This window comes from Triticum aestivum, chromosome 7A (assembly GCF_018294505.1).
Source record: "Triticum aestivum cultivar Chinese Spring chromosome 7A, IWGSC CS RefSeq v2.1, whole genome shotgun sequence".
Classification (NCBI taxonomy): Eukaryota; Viridiplantae; Streptophyta; class Magnoliopsida; order Poales; family Poaceae; genus Triticum; species Triticum aestivum.
Window position 1 is genome coordinate 452613397 of NC_057812.1, and position 17580 is coordinate 452630976.

A 17580-nucleotide genomic window follows, 5' to 3' on the forward strand; every position below is an offset into this window, starting at 1 on the left:
CGGGAGGCGGCAGAGGTGGCGGTGACCGGGCGGCAGCGCCGGTGGCGAAGAGCGGCGGCGGGGCGGAGCTGCAATGACGCGGCGGCGGAGGTGCGCGCCGGCCAGATGCGAGGCGGCGGGTGCGGGCACACGCCTGCGAGCGGCGGCGGCGGCGACCGGGCCCGCGCGGGCCGGATCTGGGCCCCGCGGGCCGCGCGATGGAGAGGGAGGCGGCCGGTTGAGGTGGCGCTCGCCGATTGGCGCGGGAGGCGGCGGTGGGTGACGTGGCACAACGCCATTGGGAGGGAGGACGTGGCCGGCGGAGCGGACATTGTCCGGCGGCGCGAAGAGGACGAAGTTAGGATTTTATCCGCGAATTTGGGAGGGTTGCACATATTTATAGGTAGAGGGAGCTAGGAGAGTCCAAATGAGGTGCGGTTTTCGGCCACGCGATCGTGATCGAACGACCGAGATGATGGAGGAGGTTTAGGTGGGTTTTGGGCCACTTTGGAAGGGTGTTGGGCTGCAACACACACGAGGCCTTTTCGGTCCCTCGGTTAACCGTTGGAGTATCAAACGAAGTCCAAATGGTACGAAACTTGACAGGCGGTCTACCGGTAGTAAACCAAGGCCGCTTGGCAAGTCTCGGTCCAATCCGGAAATGTTTAAACCCCACACACGAAAGAAAGGTATAAATGATCACGTAGGAGAACGGAGCGTCGGAATGCAAAACGGACAACGGGGAAAAAGCTCGGATGCATGAGACGAACACGTATGCAAATGAAATGCACATGATGACATGATATGCAATGCATGACACACAAGCAATGACAAGGCAACAACAACGAATAACAGGAAGACACGTGACACATCGGTCTCGGGGCGTTACACTTTCTCCTTCGCGAGGCCAAAAATTATATATATAATTACGATCACGATGAACAAGATGCATAGGATAAAACTTTTGATGAAATTCCAATTTCAATCGCTTGTAGTCCCATGATCTCATATCATCACATAGCCTGTACCATGTCAATGCCTCTTCCTTCAAAGATAAATGGAAGACCTTCTTTTTGATAACATCCTCGGGCATACCTTCAAGCTTAAATAATTCACAAACTTTATCCACATAGATTAGGTGTAAATTGGGATGCAATGTTCCATCACCTGTGAAAGGATTAGCTAGCAGTTTCTCTATCATACCCGAAGGAATTTCAAAGTAAACATTTTTAGTGGGTTCAGTAGGTTGAGGAGAAACTCTTTGCTCTACTGGTCGGGGTGAAGATACCCCGAACAAACCCCTCAAAGGATTATGTTCCATACTAACAAGTGACAGTAAATTTCAGCACACTATATAAATTTTTCCTTACCAAATTCCACTTACCAAAGGCGCTTCACTCCCCGGCAACGGCGCCAGAAAAGAGTCTTGATGACCCACAAGTGTAGGGGATCTATCGTAGCCTTTTCGATAAGTAAGAGTGTCGAACCCAACGAGGAGCAGAAGGAAATGATAAGCAGTTTTCAGTAAGGTATTCTCTGCAAGCACTGAAATTATTGGTAACAGATAGTTTTGTGATAAGGTAATTTATAACGAGTAGCAAGTAATAAAAGTAAATAAGGTACAGGAAGATGGCCCAATTCTTTTTGTAGCAAAGGACAAGCCTGGACAAACTCTTATATAAAGGAAAGCGCTCCCGAGGACACATGGGAATTGTCGTCAAGCTAGTTTTCATCACGTTCATATGATTCACGTTCGGTACTTTGATAATTTGAGATGTGGGTGGACCGGTGCTTGGGTATTGTCCTTACTTGGACAAGCATCTCACTTATGATTAACCCCCATTGCAAGCATCCGCAACTACAACAGAAGTATTAAGGTAAACCTAACCATAGCATGAAACATATGGATCCAAATCAGCCCCTTACGAAGCAACGCATAAACTAGGGTTTAAACTTCTGTCACTCTAGCAACCCATCATCTACTTATTACTTTCCAATGCCTCCCTCTAGGCCCAAACAATGGTGAAGTGTCATGTAACCGATGTTCACATGACACCACTAGAGGGATGACAACATACATCTCATCAAAATATCGAATGAATATCAAATTCATATGACTACTTATAGCAAGACTTCTCCCATGTCCTCAGGAACAAACGTAACTACTCACAAAGCATATTCATGTTCATAATCAGAGAAGTATTAATATGCATAATGGATCTGAACATATGATCTTTTCCACCAAATAAACCAACTAGCATCAACTGCAAGGAGTAATCAACACTACTAGCAACCCACAGGTACCAATCTGAGGTTTGGATACAAAGATTGGATACAAGAGATGAACTAGGGTTTGAGATGAGATGGTGCTGGTGAAGATGTTGATGAAGATTGACCCCCTCCCGATGAGAGGATAGTTGGTGATGACGATGGTGATGATTCCCCCCTCCCGAGGGGAAGTTTTCTCGGCAGAACAGCTCTTCCGGAGCCCTAGATTGGTTCCGCCTCGTGGCGGCGGAGTTTCGTCCCGTAAGCTTGCTTATGATTTTTTCTTGGACGAAATACCTCATATAGTATAAGATGGGCATCAGAGGGCCACCAGGGGGCCCACAAGGCAGGGGGCACGCCCCCACCCTCGTGGACGATGGGTGGCCCCCCTCTGGTACTTCTTTCGCCCAATATTTTTTATATATTTTGAAACGTGCTCCCTCCCGTGAAGTTTCAGGACTTTTGTAGATGTGCAGAATAGGTCTCTAATATTTGCTCCTTTTCCAGCCCAGAATTCCAGCTGTCGGCATTCCCCCTCTTCATGTAAACCTTATAAAATAAGAGAGAATAGGCATAAGTATTATGACATAATGTGTAATAACAGTTCATAATGCAATAAATATCGATATAAAAGCATGATGCAAAATGGACGTATCGCGCCCTCATATCCGCCTCATATTTGGGCTGGAAATGGGAGGTGCCGGTCAGCCCTGGCGCTTGAGGGTCGTTTGAGGGTCTTGTCTAGGTCAAAAAATTGTGACCGGGCAGCCCGCCCGGGCGTATGAGACGGGTTCGAGAGGTCCGGCTGTAGATGCTCTAAGATCTTCCCTGCAGACAAGCCAGGAAATAGCGCAACGGCATTTTTTTAGGGGTGCGCAACGGCAGATGACCACCTCAGCTTTCAACACTATTTGTAATCGCCAAAGGACATAAAAGCCCGCAAAAAGGATACGAAACACACTCGGCTCCATGGAGGTCAACAATTTTGAAAAAAATTGCATTTCAAAGTTTAAAAAATACCTGGAAAAATACACAATGCTATATATATATATATATATATATATATATATATATATATATATATATATGTGTGTGTGTGTGTGTGTGTGTGTGTGTGTGTGTGTGTGTGTGTAGAATTTCTTGAGAAGATACATTGACACACGAGCGACACAAAAAAGGAAAACAATTCATGCAATGTTAGATTTTCTCACGATTTACTGTTTTTAAAATCACAATTTGTCATTTTCTTTGTAGCTCGCGTGTGAATTTTCTCACGAATTTTCTGCATATGGAGTATACATTCATATGCCAACGTGCCCTTTTTTTCCAGAATTTTGAAATTTTAAAATATGATGTTATATTTTTTTTAGTAAAATCCACCACTGGTCCTAAAAGTATTCGAGGTGTGTCACTTTAGTCCTAAAACTATGAAAACTCATACTCCCTCCTTCCATCTATATAGGGCCTAATGCGTTTTTAAGACAATGTTTGACTATTCATAAGATTAATAATACATAAGATGTATAATGTGAAAATTATATTATTGGAATCTCCTTTCACATGAAGGGGAGCCTTGGCGCAGTGGTAAAGCTGCTGCCTTGTGACCATGAGGTCACGGGTTTAAGTCCTGGAAACAACCTCTTGCAGAAATGTAGGGAAAGGCTGCGTACAATAGACCCAAAGTGGTCGGACCCTTCCCCAGACCCTGCGCAAGCGGGAGCTACATGCACTTGGGCTGCCCCTTTTGGAATCTCCTTTCACATACGAATTTGACGGTATGCTTTGTGGAACTTGCATGTCATATATTATTGCTCTAACATTCAGTCAAAGTTGGCCTCGAAAAACGCATTAGGCCCTATATAGATGGAAGGAGGGAGTATTTGAGTCCTACTTCTTTCTGAAGTGTGCCACCGCCGGTTCTAAATTCGCCGGACCAAGCCTGACCTGCACCCGTGGCACTTTGACCTTTGCCACGTCGGATGACTCGGTTTTGGCGGCAAAACTCCCGCTATAAATGATTGGTGGGCTTGCATTTACCCCCCTGCATGTACATAACACAGAAAGGCTGCTCCTTTCTTCACTTCACTTCCGTTTCCTCATTTTCTCCTCTTCCATGGCTGCAAGCTCACATGCTTCATTCACTTCAACCATGGTGAGGACCAACCCTGGTAGCTCACTTCAACCATGCAATAAATTGTTGTGCTTGAACCAATGTCTCAACTACAACACACATGGAAGCTGTAACACAATATCATCTGAAACATTGACACAACTGATAGCATTGGCCACATTCACAACAGTAATACGAAGTGCATTGGGTACATATAACTAATAGTGGATTACATGGTGCTCGAAATAAAAGCTAGTAATTTAGGTTTCTATTACATGAGAACCTCAAAATGCACATATGAAGGTGCAGATAAACCCACAGCAACACATGCATGAGGTTTACTTCAACACCTAGCTGGCATCATCTAAATACTATCCAAAATAGAGCTGTTGTCTGTCCAAAAAGCTCTCTGTCCAAAGTGAGAACATGTTCACTTATATTCAGTGATACTGGCCTTTGTAACCCTCTTCTTTTGCTTCTTCTTTAAGCCAACAGTGGATGTGGTAGCTGTAGTGGGCTGCAAAGCATCTCTGTTGCGAGCAATGAAGGCGGATTCTGGAATAGGGCCTGGTGACACATGGGATTGCTGCGATGCTTGAGCCTGCTTATAACCAAAGAAGCATCAAACATCAATGCAACACATTTCAGGGAAATGAGATGTTAAGACAGAATAACATACTTGGAGAAGGAGTGTTTCAAGCACGGTAGTTTGAGTGCGTTGCTTCCTATGTCCAACACTTGTTGTACCAGATTCCTATAAATAGAGTATGAGCAATAGTTGCAAAAATGAAATGAGCTAACTACTAAATAGAGAAACAAAATGTTGTTGTACTAGTGTAAGAATGTTTCTCTTCACTTCTAGCTTCCTCTTCTGTCCTCCTTGTGTTTGTGGTCTCTTATCAACACTGAGTGATTGCCCTTGTTGACCTTTATTTGGGCACTTTCTTTTGTTGTGCTCTATTGAATTGCACACACTGCAATGGGATATAGTGCCATGTCTACTCATCTTTGCCCCTTCTTCCATCTCAACAGGATTTTGTCTTCTCTTCTTAGATGGCCTACCAACATGTTTTTCATACTGAGGTGGTCTCACTTCAATTCCGTTGACCTTTTGCCATGATCTTTCATCTCTACAAGGCATAATCTTTCCGCACCAATCTTCCAAAATTTGATAGTGTCATCTTGTCATCTGCCCTAAAAGTTTCAATGTAATATGCAGCTAAGAATTTAGCAGTGAATTGTTTGATGTCCCACTCTTTACTGCATGTGTGAGTGCCCACATAAGTTTTAACAACAAAATTTTTAGTCCTGCTATCAGGTGCTGCAAACAAATACCAAGGGCATCCTTCTACACAGTGAGCCCTCACTCTTTGCAAATCATTCTTTGCATATTTTATTTCAACTCTCTCTTGTATGATATAATTTTGAATTGCCCTCCTCAGCTCAACTACTGAAGAAAATGACATCCCTAAAGTGAAGTTTGGAGCTTGCATTTCTTCTGGTCTGAAAGCTCTCAGTTTGACCCTCTTCTTTTTCTTCTTTTTCTTCTTATTGTTATCTTCTGCATCTTCTTCTTTTGATTCTTCATCAACTACCTCTGGCTCATAATCACAGTCCGAGGCTGGCAGATCAAGCTCATCCGTGTCATAATCACTATCAAAATTTTCCGCCTTCTTCTTTCCTTTCACATCCTCATAATTTTCATCAACCCACTATGCGAAGAGATCATCATCATCCTTGTCGAATTCATTATCCGAGTCAACCAAATTGTCGCCATAATTGCTATCACTGTCATCCGAGTCATCCTTATCTTTATCTCCACTGCCTTTTGTATTGGGTGAGAAACAGTTTTGCAAATTTCCCTTGACTGCTTTGACCTTGCACCTTCGCCTACTATTTGGGCTGGCAGCATCATCACAAAATATTGGCACGTTTATCTCTGTTCGAGGGCTAAGAACCACTGGCAATGTTGGAGAGCCAATTACATAGATATCATCCGATAAATATTTTTGGTCCACATACAGTTGGAAATACTGAAATTTGGGAACAACGACACTCATCATCAGAGTATCAGCATCACTCTGAATTATGCGAAGCCCATCATGCAAATGTTTTCCAGGAAGTAACCAGTACAACTCCACCCTAGCTGGATCATGCCCAAGCTGCCCCACAAAATGATATATCCACAATGGAGACCAGGTTTCTACCTCACAACCATCAAAGTGATCAACCCGGCCATCGAAATATGCCTTGTTCATTCCAGAACCGCAAAACAGACCAGCGTGATTAATCTCTACAGAGAATCGCTCTTCCATCGGTCCTGTCAGTGAAAAATATTGAAATTTGTCACATAATTAACAGGGAATGATCTTGCACAAATACATATATCATGTATTTCCAAATTAACAAGTGTCCAGTATCAATATCGGTGTCATACCAACCATACTTTCAGAGTTTTTGTTCAAACTCTGAAGCAAAAGACAGTTAATAGCCGGCCGCCTGTACAACCATAGCAGTACAATCCAACCACGTAACCACTTGATAGCATAGATCGGACCAAAGGTCAAATATTCCAGAGATTGGGAAAGGATTTAGGCAAAGATTTAGAGGATTAGGGCTAGGGTCGCACCGTACACTGGTGGGGGATCGCCGGGGGCACGCCGCTGTGGGGCCATCCGTGCGAAGCACCCGCTCCGCCGGCCGCCTGCTTCCGGCGACCTCCGCCGGCCGCCGTCGGCCGCCTGCTTCTGGCGATGTCCACCGGCTGCCGCTGCGCCCCAGTCGCCTGTGACTTGTGCGTGTGCTAGAGAAGCAGAGAAAACACGGTGGGGGCACGATATGAGGCGATTTGATAATTTGCCACCCCTTACTTCCTCCTTTCATAATTTGCCACCCATTGTCTCAATGACGGACGGGCTCGAGCCCCACCTGTCATTCTCAGGGGGAGGGCAAATTATAAAAGGAGGAGGTAAGGAGTGGCAAATTATCAAATTTGCCCACAATATGAGGGTAAGAAATTCAGGGGGTATTGGAATGTACCCAGTGAAGCTGTTTTCCCAACGTGGCACTTCAATTGGGCGTGGCAAAGGTCAAATTGCCACGGATGCAGGTCAGGCTTGCTCCGGCGAGTTTAGGACCGGCGGTGGCACACTTTAGAAAGAAGTAGGACTTAGATATGCATTTTCATAGTTTTAGGACTAAAGTGACACACCTCAAATACTTTTAGGACCAGTGGTGGATTTTACTCTATTTTTTTAAAAAAGCTCAATGGAGCTCAAGCACCAAAATGTCGCACTCGCTGAGAGGATCTTTAGGTACACCTTTCGATCTGCATTAATTATCATTGATTTCGTGTTACATATTTAATTGTTGCAGATTATCCATCTTTGGTAATAACGTTAATAATAGCGGTAATCCACTTCTGAGCCCAGGCACAGCTGCACCCGCCCTGACGGGAAAAATCAAAAGAAATGCTAGAAAAATTCAAAAAGTTCTATTTTTTGTGTGTGGTAGGAGTAGATAATTTGGTGCATGAGGTTGCTTTAATTTTCAAATGATTTGGACATTTGAGCAGCTCTTGAAAAAAAAACAAATTTGTGGTATGTAAAAATGTATACCGTTCATGCATTATTTTGATTCGATTTGTCTTTCTTGCTGAGAGCTTCTCAGATGTTCAAACGACCTAAAATTTAGAGCGGACCTCACGTTATAAATTGTCTACCATGCAAAAAAAATTGAATTTTTTTCTAAATTTTTTATGATTTTTTTCTGAGCGGGTGCAGATGAGCAAACGCCGCAGACACCAATAACTAGCGACCAGTCTCTAGGAAGGGGAGGAGGGGCGATCAAACGAATTCGATCACCAGGGAGGCTTTTCCCAGCAAAGGAATCACCCCTTCACTGGACCATTCGTCAGGGGGAGGGCCAGGGCGACCCTTATTGGGTCAAAAGCCCAGTTTACTACTTTGTAAAAAATGTCATGCTGCTTTATAAAAATGTTCTGTGTTATTTGTTCCATTGTGAAAAAATACATAAAAATGCCACGTCAGTAAAAACAGAGAAAAGGCTTTGTGTAATTTCCGTTAAAATAGGAAAAATGCTATGTTGCTTTGTGAAAAAGGCCAAGTTAATTTTTAAAAAGGCCATGCTACTTTACAAAATTGCCATGAATATAAAAATGTCATGTAGGTGATTCTTTTTTCCACGGCAAAAAAAATCGACATCCTATTACTAATAAAAATGCCATCCTAGATAATAAAAATGTTAAACTTTAAAACTGCCCTCCTCGGGATAAAATGCCATGAACAAAAAAATACACATAAATTTATAAATTGAGAGAATGCCATGCTCTTAAAAAACTATTGTCGTGCTACTTTATAGAACTGCCATCCTTTAGATAAAAAGTTTTATCTCGATAAGCCCCAAAACTAATTTTTTTCATGCCATTAAAAAAACCCATCCTCTTAATAATTAAAATGACATCCTATTATTCACAAAATTGCCATCCTATTGTTAATAAAAAAAATGTCATGCTTATAGTAGTAAAACTGTCGTGCCACTAAAAAATGCCATCTCTCAATAGTAAAAAATGTCACCTCTCGATAATAATAAATGCCATCCTATTATTGATAAAAATGCCATCTATTGTTAATAGAAATGCATTGCCCTTAGTGACAAAAGACATCAATTTTCTGCAAAACAAAATCCCCAAGGCACAGACGACACTGACTCCACGACCAAGTCAGTGGCTCCCGCAGCCGCCGAACCATGCAAAGTTAAATATTGACGTGGCAGTTTCTAGGGATGGTACCTTTGGGGCAGTGAGCGCGATATGTAGAGATGAAGCGGGAGTTTTTCAAGGTGCATGTGCTGCTGTATTCGGAAGCTAGAGTGATCCCCAGACTCTGGAATCACTTGCGATCAGAGGCGCAAGCTATAGCTGATGATCTATATTTGACCATAATTTCGATTGCTTTGGATCGCAAGATGGCTGTAGACGCGATGAAGAATGGCACTGGAGCAAACTGTGGTGCTATTACTCATGAAATCATAGCCAGGGCTAGCAGTTTTATTTCTTGTGTAATTAGCCATGAGTTCAAAACCTCGAATGTGGCTCATAATCTCGCAAAGTATACATTAGCTTTAGAGTTTGGCCGTCATATCTGGTTAGGCCAACACGGTGATATTGTTTTTATTCATGTAACCATCATGGCATCGTAATAAAGCTTTGCGAGATTGTAAAAAAACTAAAAAAATAATCATTAATAAAAAAGCAATCCTCTTAAAAAATGCCATGCTATAAAAAATAAAACTGCCATGTGAGAAAATGAAGAACAATCAGGAGTTCGGTATTGGAATATATATGTGGCATTTTAAACACAAAATATTCACAAAGTCCCTCTCAGCCTAGCGGCGATGGGCGGTCAAGCTTGCAGACGGGGTCGTGGGGGTCGATCCCTTGCCTCGCGTTTTCTTTTAAAGAGCGTTCACCAGAAGCAGCTGAGCAGCGAACTACGCCAGCAATCCTCCATGGCGTCGGCTGTGCTCGGAGATTCATGCAACGGTAGGGAGACCGTTCGCTGGGGTTAGCCCCGTGACGAACTGTCGCCAGATAATACTCCTAGTTATTATAGTTTTTTGTTTAAGTTTGCACGACCTGCGCAGCTTGGGTACAAGGTGGAATTGAATTGTCTCCCGTGGGACTACAACGAATTTGCGGCAAAACTTGATGCTGGGCTCCGTGGAACCGCATGCGAGGCATCTCGTGACGCATACTGTTCCTTTCCGTGCATGGTGTCGTGCTGGACGGGCACAGCAAGAGTGACCACTGAGGCACTGACCACCTAATTTTGCTGCATGCATGCGCTCACTCACGTGGCCGGGGCCAATTGTCTCATCCGCTGGGTTGTCCATACCGCAATCGTTGGAGCCTACCAGTATTCCATACGTATTTACAAATAATGTTCATGACAATAGAGGAGTTGTCAGATGCTTGTTGCTGCTGACAACAACACAACCACGAACATTCTATTGGTATGAGCCAAGTTTTGATACGTAGTTAAACCAGATGATTGTGATCTGACGGCGAATTACTGCGCCTTCTGCTTTATGTACGCTTTAATTTGCCATGGAACAATGTCCGGGAAGAGGTGCCACGGGACAGTGGCATAATGCACAGCAAGAGACATATTCCTCCCTCCATGGGAGAATGCCAGAATGGGGTGGCGTCAATCTTTGATTCTCTTCTGCAATCTCTTCCCAAAGCGGACAGGAAAGGTAAAGCTGATGCTTTCCCCTGAATTAGCAACCCCACATAAAAGGAAAAGGAAAAGATTCCCCTTATTGCACAATTGATTCAATCGCATTTGAAAATTTGTGCTCCCCTGACCTAACAGTGGTAATTAAGCACTGTACATCATAAAAAAATTAATAATACTAAACATACAAAGAGTTGCATGCAATTACACGCTGGCTAGAATTTTTTTCATCTACTAACCAATCACAAACTTGTCCCCCCCCCCTGATATTCAGGGGGTGGGCCGCCTCCCCACCTATTGACCAATCAAATTAACCATTTTTGTAAAAGCTTGTAACTCGTTTGTACATGTAGCATTACTCTAAAAAAAATAGTGGTAATTAAGCACATTATATGGTTATGTAAGAATGCTAAGTTACTAACCAGCAAGAGCAAGGTTCCAAACTTATGTGTACTATCCCTACATTACAACGCCAACGTACAAGAAACAATAGTGCTTCTAGTACTGTCTTGTGCAAATTTTGACCATCATTTTCTAACCCTGCACAGGCACAATTATGCTGCTCCATCAGTGTCTCTAGTCACGCGCACCACACCCAAATCAATCAAACGTTCTTCTCAGAAAGTTAGGAAGAGAAGAACTAAAACACGACAAGAAGAACAAAAGTGATCCAGAAAAGATGGCAAGCTGAAAACCTACTCACTGCTTTTTCCCTTTCATCTTCTTTTACTTCGAAAATTCTCATATCTTGTCTGTAATAAATAATAATTCCTACTAGGTAAGCACAAGAATAATGGATGTATGCAATGCGTGCCCACCAAAGAATCAACTACCTAGCTACAGTAACAAATCGACCCAGAAAGCCCGGTGTACACAGAAAGATTTCAGTTTCTTTGCAAGTTGCATTGTGTGGTGGTTTGAGAATTGGGTTTGGATGCATGGTGGTGTGTGTTGCTAGGGTGACCTCTTCTTGCGGAGGACGACCTCGGTGTCCAGGCCGAAGGCGTCGACCTTGGAGACCCTGACCACCTCCGACCGCCGGAAGAGCGCGAGCAGGCCGTGGACGTCGAGCAGGTCGTTGGCGGAGTACTTGTCCCCGCGGCGGTGCACCGCGACGTGCAGCACGGCGACGCCGCCCGGGCGCAGCGTGCGCTCGATCTCGGCGACGAAGCGGTCCGGGTAGAGCGCGTGGTCGAAGACGTTGGAGAACTCGAAGTCGAAGGCGGCGTCGGCGAAGGGCTGCGCGTGGAAGTCGCCCCTGACGACGAGCGGCGGCGCCGGGGCGAGGTCGATGCCGACGGCGTCGGAGACGCCGACGAGGCGCAGCGCGGCGACCTCCTGGCCGAGGCGCGCGCCGACGCAGAGCGCGCGGGAGGCGTTGGAGAGGAGGCCCTCGGCCTGGAGGGCCCGGAAGGCGCGCGCGAAGGCGTCGACCTTGCGGCGCCAGTCGCGGGTGGCCCAGACGCGGCGGAGGCGCGGGTCGAGGGTCTTGTTGAGCTGGTGGCGCAGGTAGTCGTCGTAGGAGCGGAAGGCGGCGCCGCGGCGCATGCGGATGTGCGGGTTGGGCGGGGAGGCGCGGGCGGCCGCGGCGTCGGGGAGGGGAGGGGCCGAGGAGGAGGAGTAGCCGTAGAGGAGGAGGAGGGAGAGGAAGGGGATCGAGAGGAGGAGGAGCGGGCGGACGAGGAGGAGGGCGCGGGGCTTGGCATCGGCGGGCATGGCGGCGACGGGGAGGGAGGGGGCGCGAGTTAATGTGGCGAGGCGGTGGGCGCGGGTTGGAGGCGGTGGTTTTGTTCTGTTGGATAGAACAAGAATTACGTGCGAGTTGGGGCGCGTGGGTCGGCCGGCCGCGGGCCTCTCGGTCGGATGGAATGACGACCTGTACGCCGCCACGTCGGAGACCGCCCCTCTATGGGGCAAAATTTCATGTTTTGACCTTTTTTTATATCAATTCAGAATTTGATTTCGGTTGAAATCAATTCAGGGTCCCTGACGACAGACTATCAACCTTACCGCCAGCATCCCTGGTGGTAGGGTGCGAGTAGTTATTTCGTCCGACCCCGTGCCCCTATCCATCTCCCCGCCCCTCCTCCTCCCCCGTCGGCAGTTTCTTCTTTCTCACCTCGCCCCTCTCTCCCTCTCTCATCTCCTCCACTTTCCCTCGATCTTCATCGTTTTTGCGGATCGAGATGGTCCCGAAGAGAGAAACATAAGCTCCTCTGATCCCTCCAAGTAGTTTTTGCAAACTTGCTTCCGATTCGACGCATTACTTGCTTGAAATCCCTCATATTTTTGTAGATTAGAATTTTTTCCACCTATGATTGTTTTAGCTTGATTGTAGTTCTAGTTCTTAGTTCTTTAGTAACTAGTGGTATTGAATATGAACTCTAATCAATAGTTCATATGTTAGTGTGAAGATGAACCCTAGTTCATAATTTTTTTTGCTAAAAAATTATGATGTAATGCATGTGGGGACTTGTTTTGTTTTATGATGCATGTTGATACGATGATATGAAGATGTTGTTTGGAGAAAATACATTCAAGATAAACTCTATTTCAAAAAAAATTGTTAAAAAAATGAAGATATGATGCATGTTGGAGGATTTTATTTTGATATGATGCATGTTGATATGATGTGATCCATCATGTGTAGTAGATGTTGATGGAGGAATATGTTTAAGATGAACCCTAGTTCATGTAATTAAGAAATTTTATTTTTTGTTTATGTATGCCTATGCGTATGATGCTTTTCTTTATGAAATTTTATTAAGGCGGGCACCTCTTGCGGACAACATCGGCCCACGGTACTCCATGCTTGACTACGCATTCGACAAGGGTCATCGTGCCCGTTTCATAGAGAACGGAGTGGTAAGTAATATGAAGGAAATATTGATCAAAATTTTCGGATTGATGAAAATAAGTTCCTAACTTTTGCAGTCCACTTTTTGACAGATGCTCCAGCCACTCCGCATGAGGGGTCACGGGGTTGCCGGGAATATGGACTACGACGAGCGCTACGCGCCGTACTTCAAGAGAGCCCGACTGTTGGGTTTCGTGTTGTAGTTCAAGCATCAGCCACCGACGCTCGTCCACGCAGCTCTGACAGCTTTGATTGACCAGTGGCGACCGGAGACCCATTCTTTCCATCTCCCATGCGGGGAGATGACGGTGACCCTAGAGGATTGGTCGACGATTACTACCATGCCGATTGAGGGTCAAGCACTCACCGGGCTGAAGGAAATATGCCCTAGAGGCAATAATAAAGTTGTTATTTATATTTCCTTATATCATGATAAATGTTTATTATTCATGCTAGAATTGTATTAACCGGAAACTTAGTACATGTGTGAATACATAGACAAACAGAGTGTCACTAGTATGCCTCTACTTAACTAGCTCATTAATCAAAGATGGTTAAGTTTCCTAACCATATACATGAGTTTTCATTTGATGAACGGGATCACATCAATAGAGAATGATGTGATTGACTTGACCCATCCGTTAGCTTAGCACTATGATCGTTTAGTTTATTGTTATTGCTTTTGTTGGGGAACGTAGCATAAATTCAAAATTTTCCTACGTGTCACCAAGATCTATCTATGGAGTCATCTAGCAACGAGGGAGGAGTGGATCTACATACCCTTGTAGATCGCGTGCGGAAGCGTTCAAGAGAACGGGGTTGATGGAGTCGTACTCGTCGTGATCCAAATCACCGATGATCCTAGCGCCGAACGGACGGCACCTCCGCGTTCAACACACGTACGAAGCAGCAACGTCTCCTCCTTCTTGATCCAGCAAGGGGGGAGGAGAGGTTGATGGAGATCCAGCAGCACGACGGCGTGGTGGTGGAAGTAGCAGGATTCCAACAGGGCTTCGCCAAGCGCTGCGGGAGGAGGGAGATGTGTCATGGGAGGGAGAGGGAGGCGCCAGGGCTTAGGGTTGGTGCTGCCCTCCCTTTCCCCCACTATATATAGGGCCAAGGGAGAGGGGGGGGGGGCGCAGCCTTGGCCCTTCCTCCAAGGAAGGGTGCGGCCAGGGAGGAGTCCCTCCTCGCCAAGGCACCTCGGAGGTGCCTTCCCCTTTTAGGACTCTTCCTTTTCCTCTTCTCTTGGCGCATGGGCCTCTTGGGGCTGGTGCCCTTGGCCCATATAGGCCAAGGCGCACCCCCTACAGCCCATGTGGACCCCCGGGATCCTTCCGGTGGTCCCGGTACAATACCGGTGACCCCGAAACTTGTCCCGATGGCCGAAATAGCACTTCCTATATATAATTCTTTACCTCCGGACCATTCCGGAACTCCTCGTCACGTCCGGGATCTCATCCGGGACCCCGAACAACTTTCTGGTTACCGCATACTAATATCTCTATAACCCTAGCGTCACCGAACCTTAAGTGTGTAGACCCTACGGGTTCGGGAGACATGCAGACATGACCGAGATGACTCTCCGGTCAATAACCAACAGCGGGATCTGGATACCCATGTTGGCTCCCACATGTTCCACGATGATCTCATCGGATGAACCACGATGTCAAGGACTTAATCAATCCCGTATACAATTCCCTTTGTCTAGCGGTATGATACTTGCCCGAGATTCGATCGTCGGTATCCCGATACCTTGTTCAATCTCGTTACCGGCAAGTCTCTTTACTCGTTCCGTAACACATCATCCTGTGATCAACTCCTTGATCACATTATGCACATTATGATGATGTCCTACCGAGTGGGCACAGAGATACCTCTCCGTCACACGGAGTGACAAATCCCAGTCTCGATTCGTGCTAACCCAACAGACACTTTCAGAGATACCTGTAGTGTACCTTTATAGCCACCCAATTACGTTGTGACGTTTGGCACACCCAAAGCACTCCTACGATATCCGGGAGTTGCACAATCTCATGGTCTAAGGAAATGATACTTGACATTAGAAAAGCTTTAGCGAACGAACTACATGATCTTTGTGCTAGGCTTAGGATTGGGTCTTGTCCATCACATCATTCTCCTAATGATGTGATCCCGTTATCAAGGACATCCAATGTCCATGGTCAGGAAACCGTAACCATCTATTGATCAATGAGCTAGTCAACTAGAGGCTTACTAGGGACATGGTGTTGTCTATGTATCCACACATGTATCTGAGTTTCCTATCAATACAATTCTAGCATGGATAATAAACGATTATCATGAACAAGGAAATATAATAATAACCAATTTATTATTGCCTCTAGGGCATATTTCCAACAGTCTCCCACTTGCACTAGAGTCAATAATGTAGTTCACATCGCCATGTGATTAACACTCAAGGTCACATCCCCATGTGACTAACACCCAAAGAGTTTACTAGAGTCAATAATCTAGTTCACATTACCATGTGATTAACACTCGATGAGTTCTGGGTTTGATCATGTTATGCTTGTGAGAGATGTTATAGTCAACGGGTCTGAATCTTTCAGATCCGTATGTACTTCGCAAATCTCTATGTCATCTTGTAGATGCAGCTATTACGCTATATTTGGAGCCATTTCAAATAACTGTTCTACTTGGAGCTATTCTAAATTGTTACTCCATTATACGTATCCGGTATCTCTAGTCAGAGCTATCCGGATAGGTGTTAAGCTTGCATCGACGTAACCCTTTACGACGAACTCTTTTACCACCTCCATAATCGAGAAAATTCCTTAGTCCACAAGTTACTAAGGATAACTTTGACCGCTGTCCTGTGATCCATTCTTAGATCACTCTTGTACCCCTTGACTGACTCATGGTAAGCACATTTCAGGTGCGGTACACAGCATAGCATACTGTAGAGCCTATGTCTTAAGCATAGGGGACGACCTTCGTCCTTTCTCTCTATTCTGCCGTGGTCGAGCTTTAAGTCTTAACTTCATACCTTACAACTCAGGCAAGAACTCCTTCTTTGACTGATCCATCTTGAACACCTTCAAGATCATATCAAGGTATGTGCTCATTTGAAAGTACCATTAAGCGTTTTGATCTATCCTTATAGATCTTGATGCTCAATGTTCAAGTAGCTTAATCCAGGCTTTCCATTGAAAAATACTTTCCAAATAACCCTATATGCTTTCCAAAAATTCTACGTCATTTCTGATCAACAATATGTCAACAACATACACTCATCAGAAATTCTATAGTGCTCCCACTCACCTTTTTGGAAATACAAGTTTCTCATAAACTTTGTATAAACCCAAAATCTTTGATCATCATCAAAGCATACATTCCAACTCCGAGATGCTTACTCCAGTCCCTAGAAGGATTGCTGGAGCTTTGCATACTTATTAGCATCTTTCAGGATTGACAAAACCTTCCGGTTTGTATCACATACAACCTTTCCTCAAAAAAACATCGAGGAAACAATGTTTTGACATCCTATCTGCAAGATTTCATAAATAATGCAGTAATCGCTAATATAATTCCAACAGACTCTTAGCATCGCTACGAGTGAGAAAATCTCATCGTAGTCAACTCCTTGAACTTGTCGGAAAACATCTTAACGACAAGTCGAGCTTTCTTAATGGTGACATTTACCATCATTGTACGTCTTCCTTTTAAAATCCATCTGTACTCAACAGCCTCACGACCATCGAGCTGTTCTGTCAAAGTCTACACTTTGTTTTCATACATGGATCCTCTCTCGGATTTTATGGCCTCGAGCCATTTATCGGAATCTGGGCCCACCATCGCTTCTCCATAGCTTGTAGGTTCATTGTTGTCTAGCAACATGACTTCCAAGACAGGATTACGTACCACTCTGAAGTAGTACGCATCCTTGTCATCCTACGAGGTTTGGTAGTGACTTGATCTGAAGTTTCATGATCACTATCATAAGCTTCCACTTCAATTGGTGTAGGTGCCATAGGAACAACTTCCTGTGCCCTGCCACACACTAGTTGAAGAGACGGTTCAATAACCTCATCAAGTCTCCACCATCCTCCCACTCAATTCTTTCGAGA

The 17580-nt window shown here is 45.0% G+C and overlaps 2 protein-coding genes across 6 annotated transcripts; both read right to left on the reverse strand.

Moving 5' to 3' along the window:
* Positions 1-4488: 4488 nt before the first annotated feature.
* Positions 4489-7205, reverse strand: LOC123147507 (uncharacterized). Of its 5 annotated transcripts, none has more exons than XR_006473217.1 (4): positions 6987-7205; positions 5190-6677; positions 5037-5111; positions 4489-4961 (listed from the first exon to the last, which is right to left on the reverse strand). XR_006473217.1 is itself a non-coding variant. In XM_044566779.1 (4 exons), exons 2-4 carry the CDS (start codon positions 5496-5498, stop codon positions 4788-4790), a joined length of 555 nt encoding a protein of 184 aa, XP_044422714.1. In that variant the 5' UTR covers positions 5499-6677; positions 6987-7205; the 3' UTR covers positions 4489-4787. The 5 variants fall into 5 exon arrangements, 2 of the variants coding, with proteins under 2 accessions (XP_044422714.1, XP_044422713.1); XM_044566779.1 differs by having other exon boundaries at positions 4489-4958; XR_006473215.1 differs by having other exon boundaries at positions 4489-4958; positions 5037-6677; positions 6992-7205.
* A 4089-nt stretch (positions 7206-11294) lies between these two features.
* On the reverse strand, positions 11295-12864 carry LOC123151019 (uncharacterized). Its single transcript, XM_044570808.1, has one exon. The coding sequence runs from the start codon at positions 12328-12330 to the stop codon at positions 11569-11571; it is 762 nt and encodes a 253-aa protein (XP_044426743.1). The 5' UTR covers positions 12331-12864; the 3' UTR covers positions 11295-11568.
* Between the last annotated feature and the right edge of the window lie 4716 nt (positions 12865-17580).

Bases quoted from the DNA above. Each gene is read 5' to 3' on its own strand.
- LOC123147507 (XM_044566778.1), bottom strand. From the start codon at position 7,032: ATGGCCCCACAGCGGCGTGCCCCCGGCGATCCCCCACCAGTGTACG. The intron at 6,678-6,986 runs GTGCGACCCTAG...TTTCACTGACAG, and splicing joins CGATCCCCCACCAGTGTACG to GACCGATGGAAGAGCGATTC.
- LOC123151019 (XM_044570808.1), bottom strand. From the start codon at position 12,330: ATGCCCGCCGATGCCAAGCCCCGCGCCCTCCTCCTCGTCCGCCCGCTC.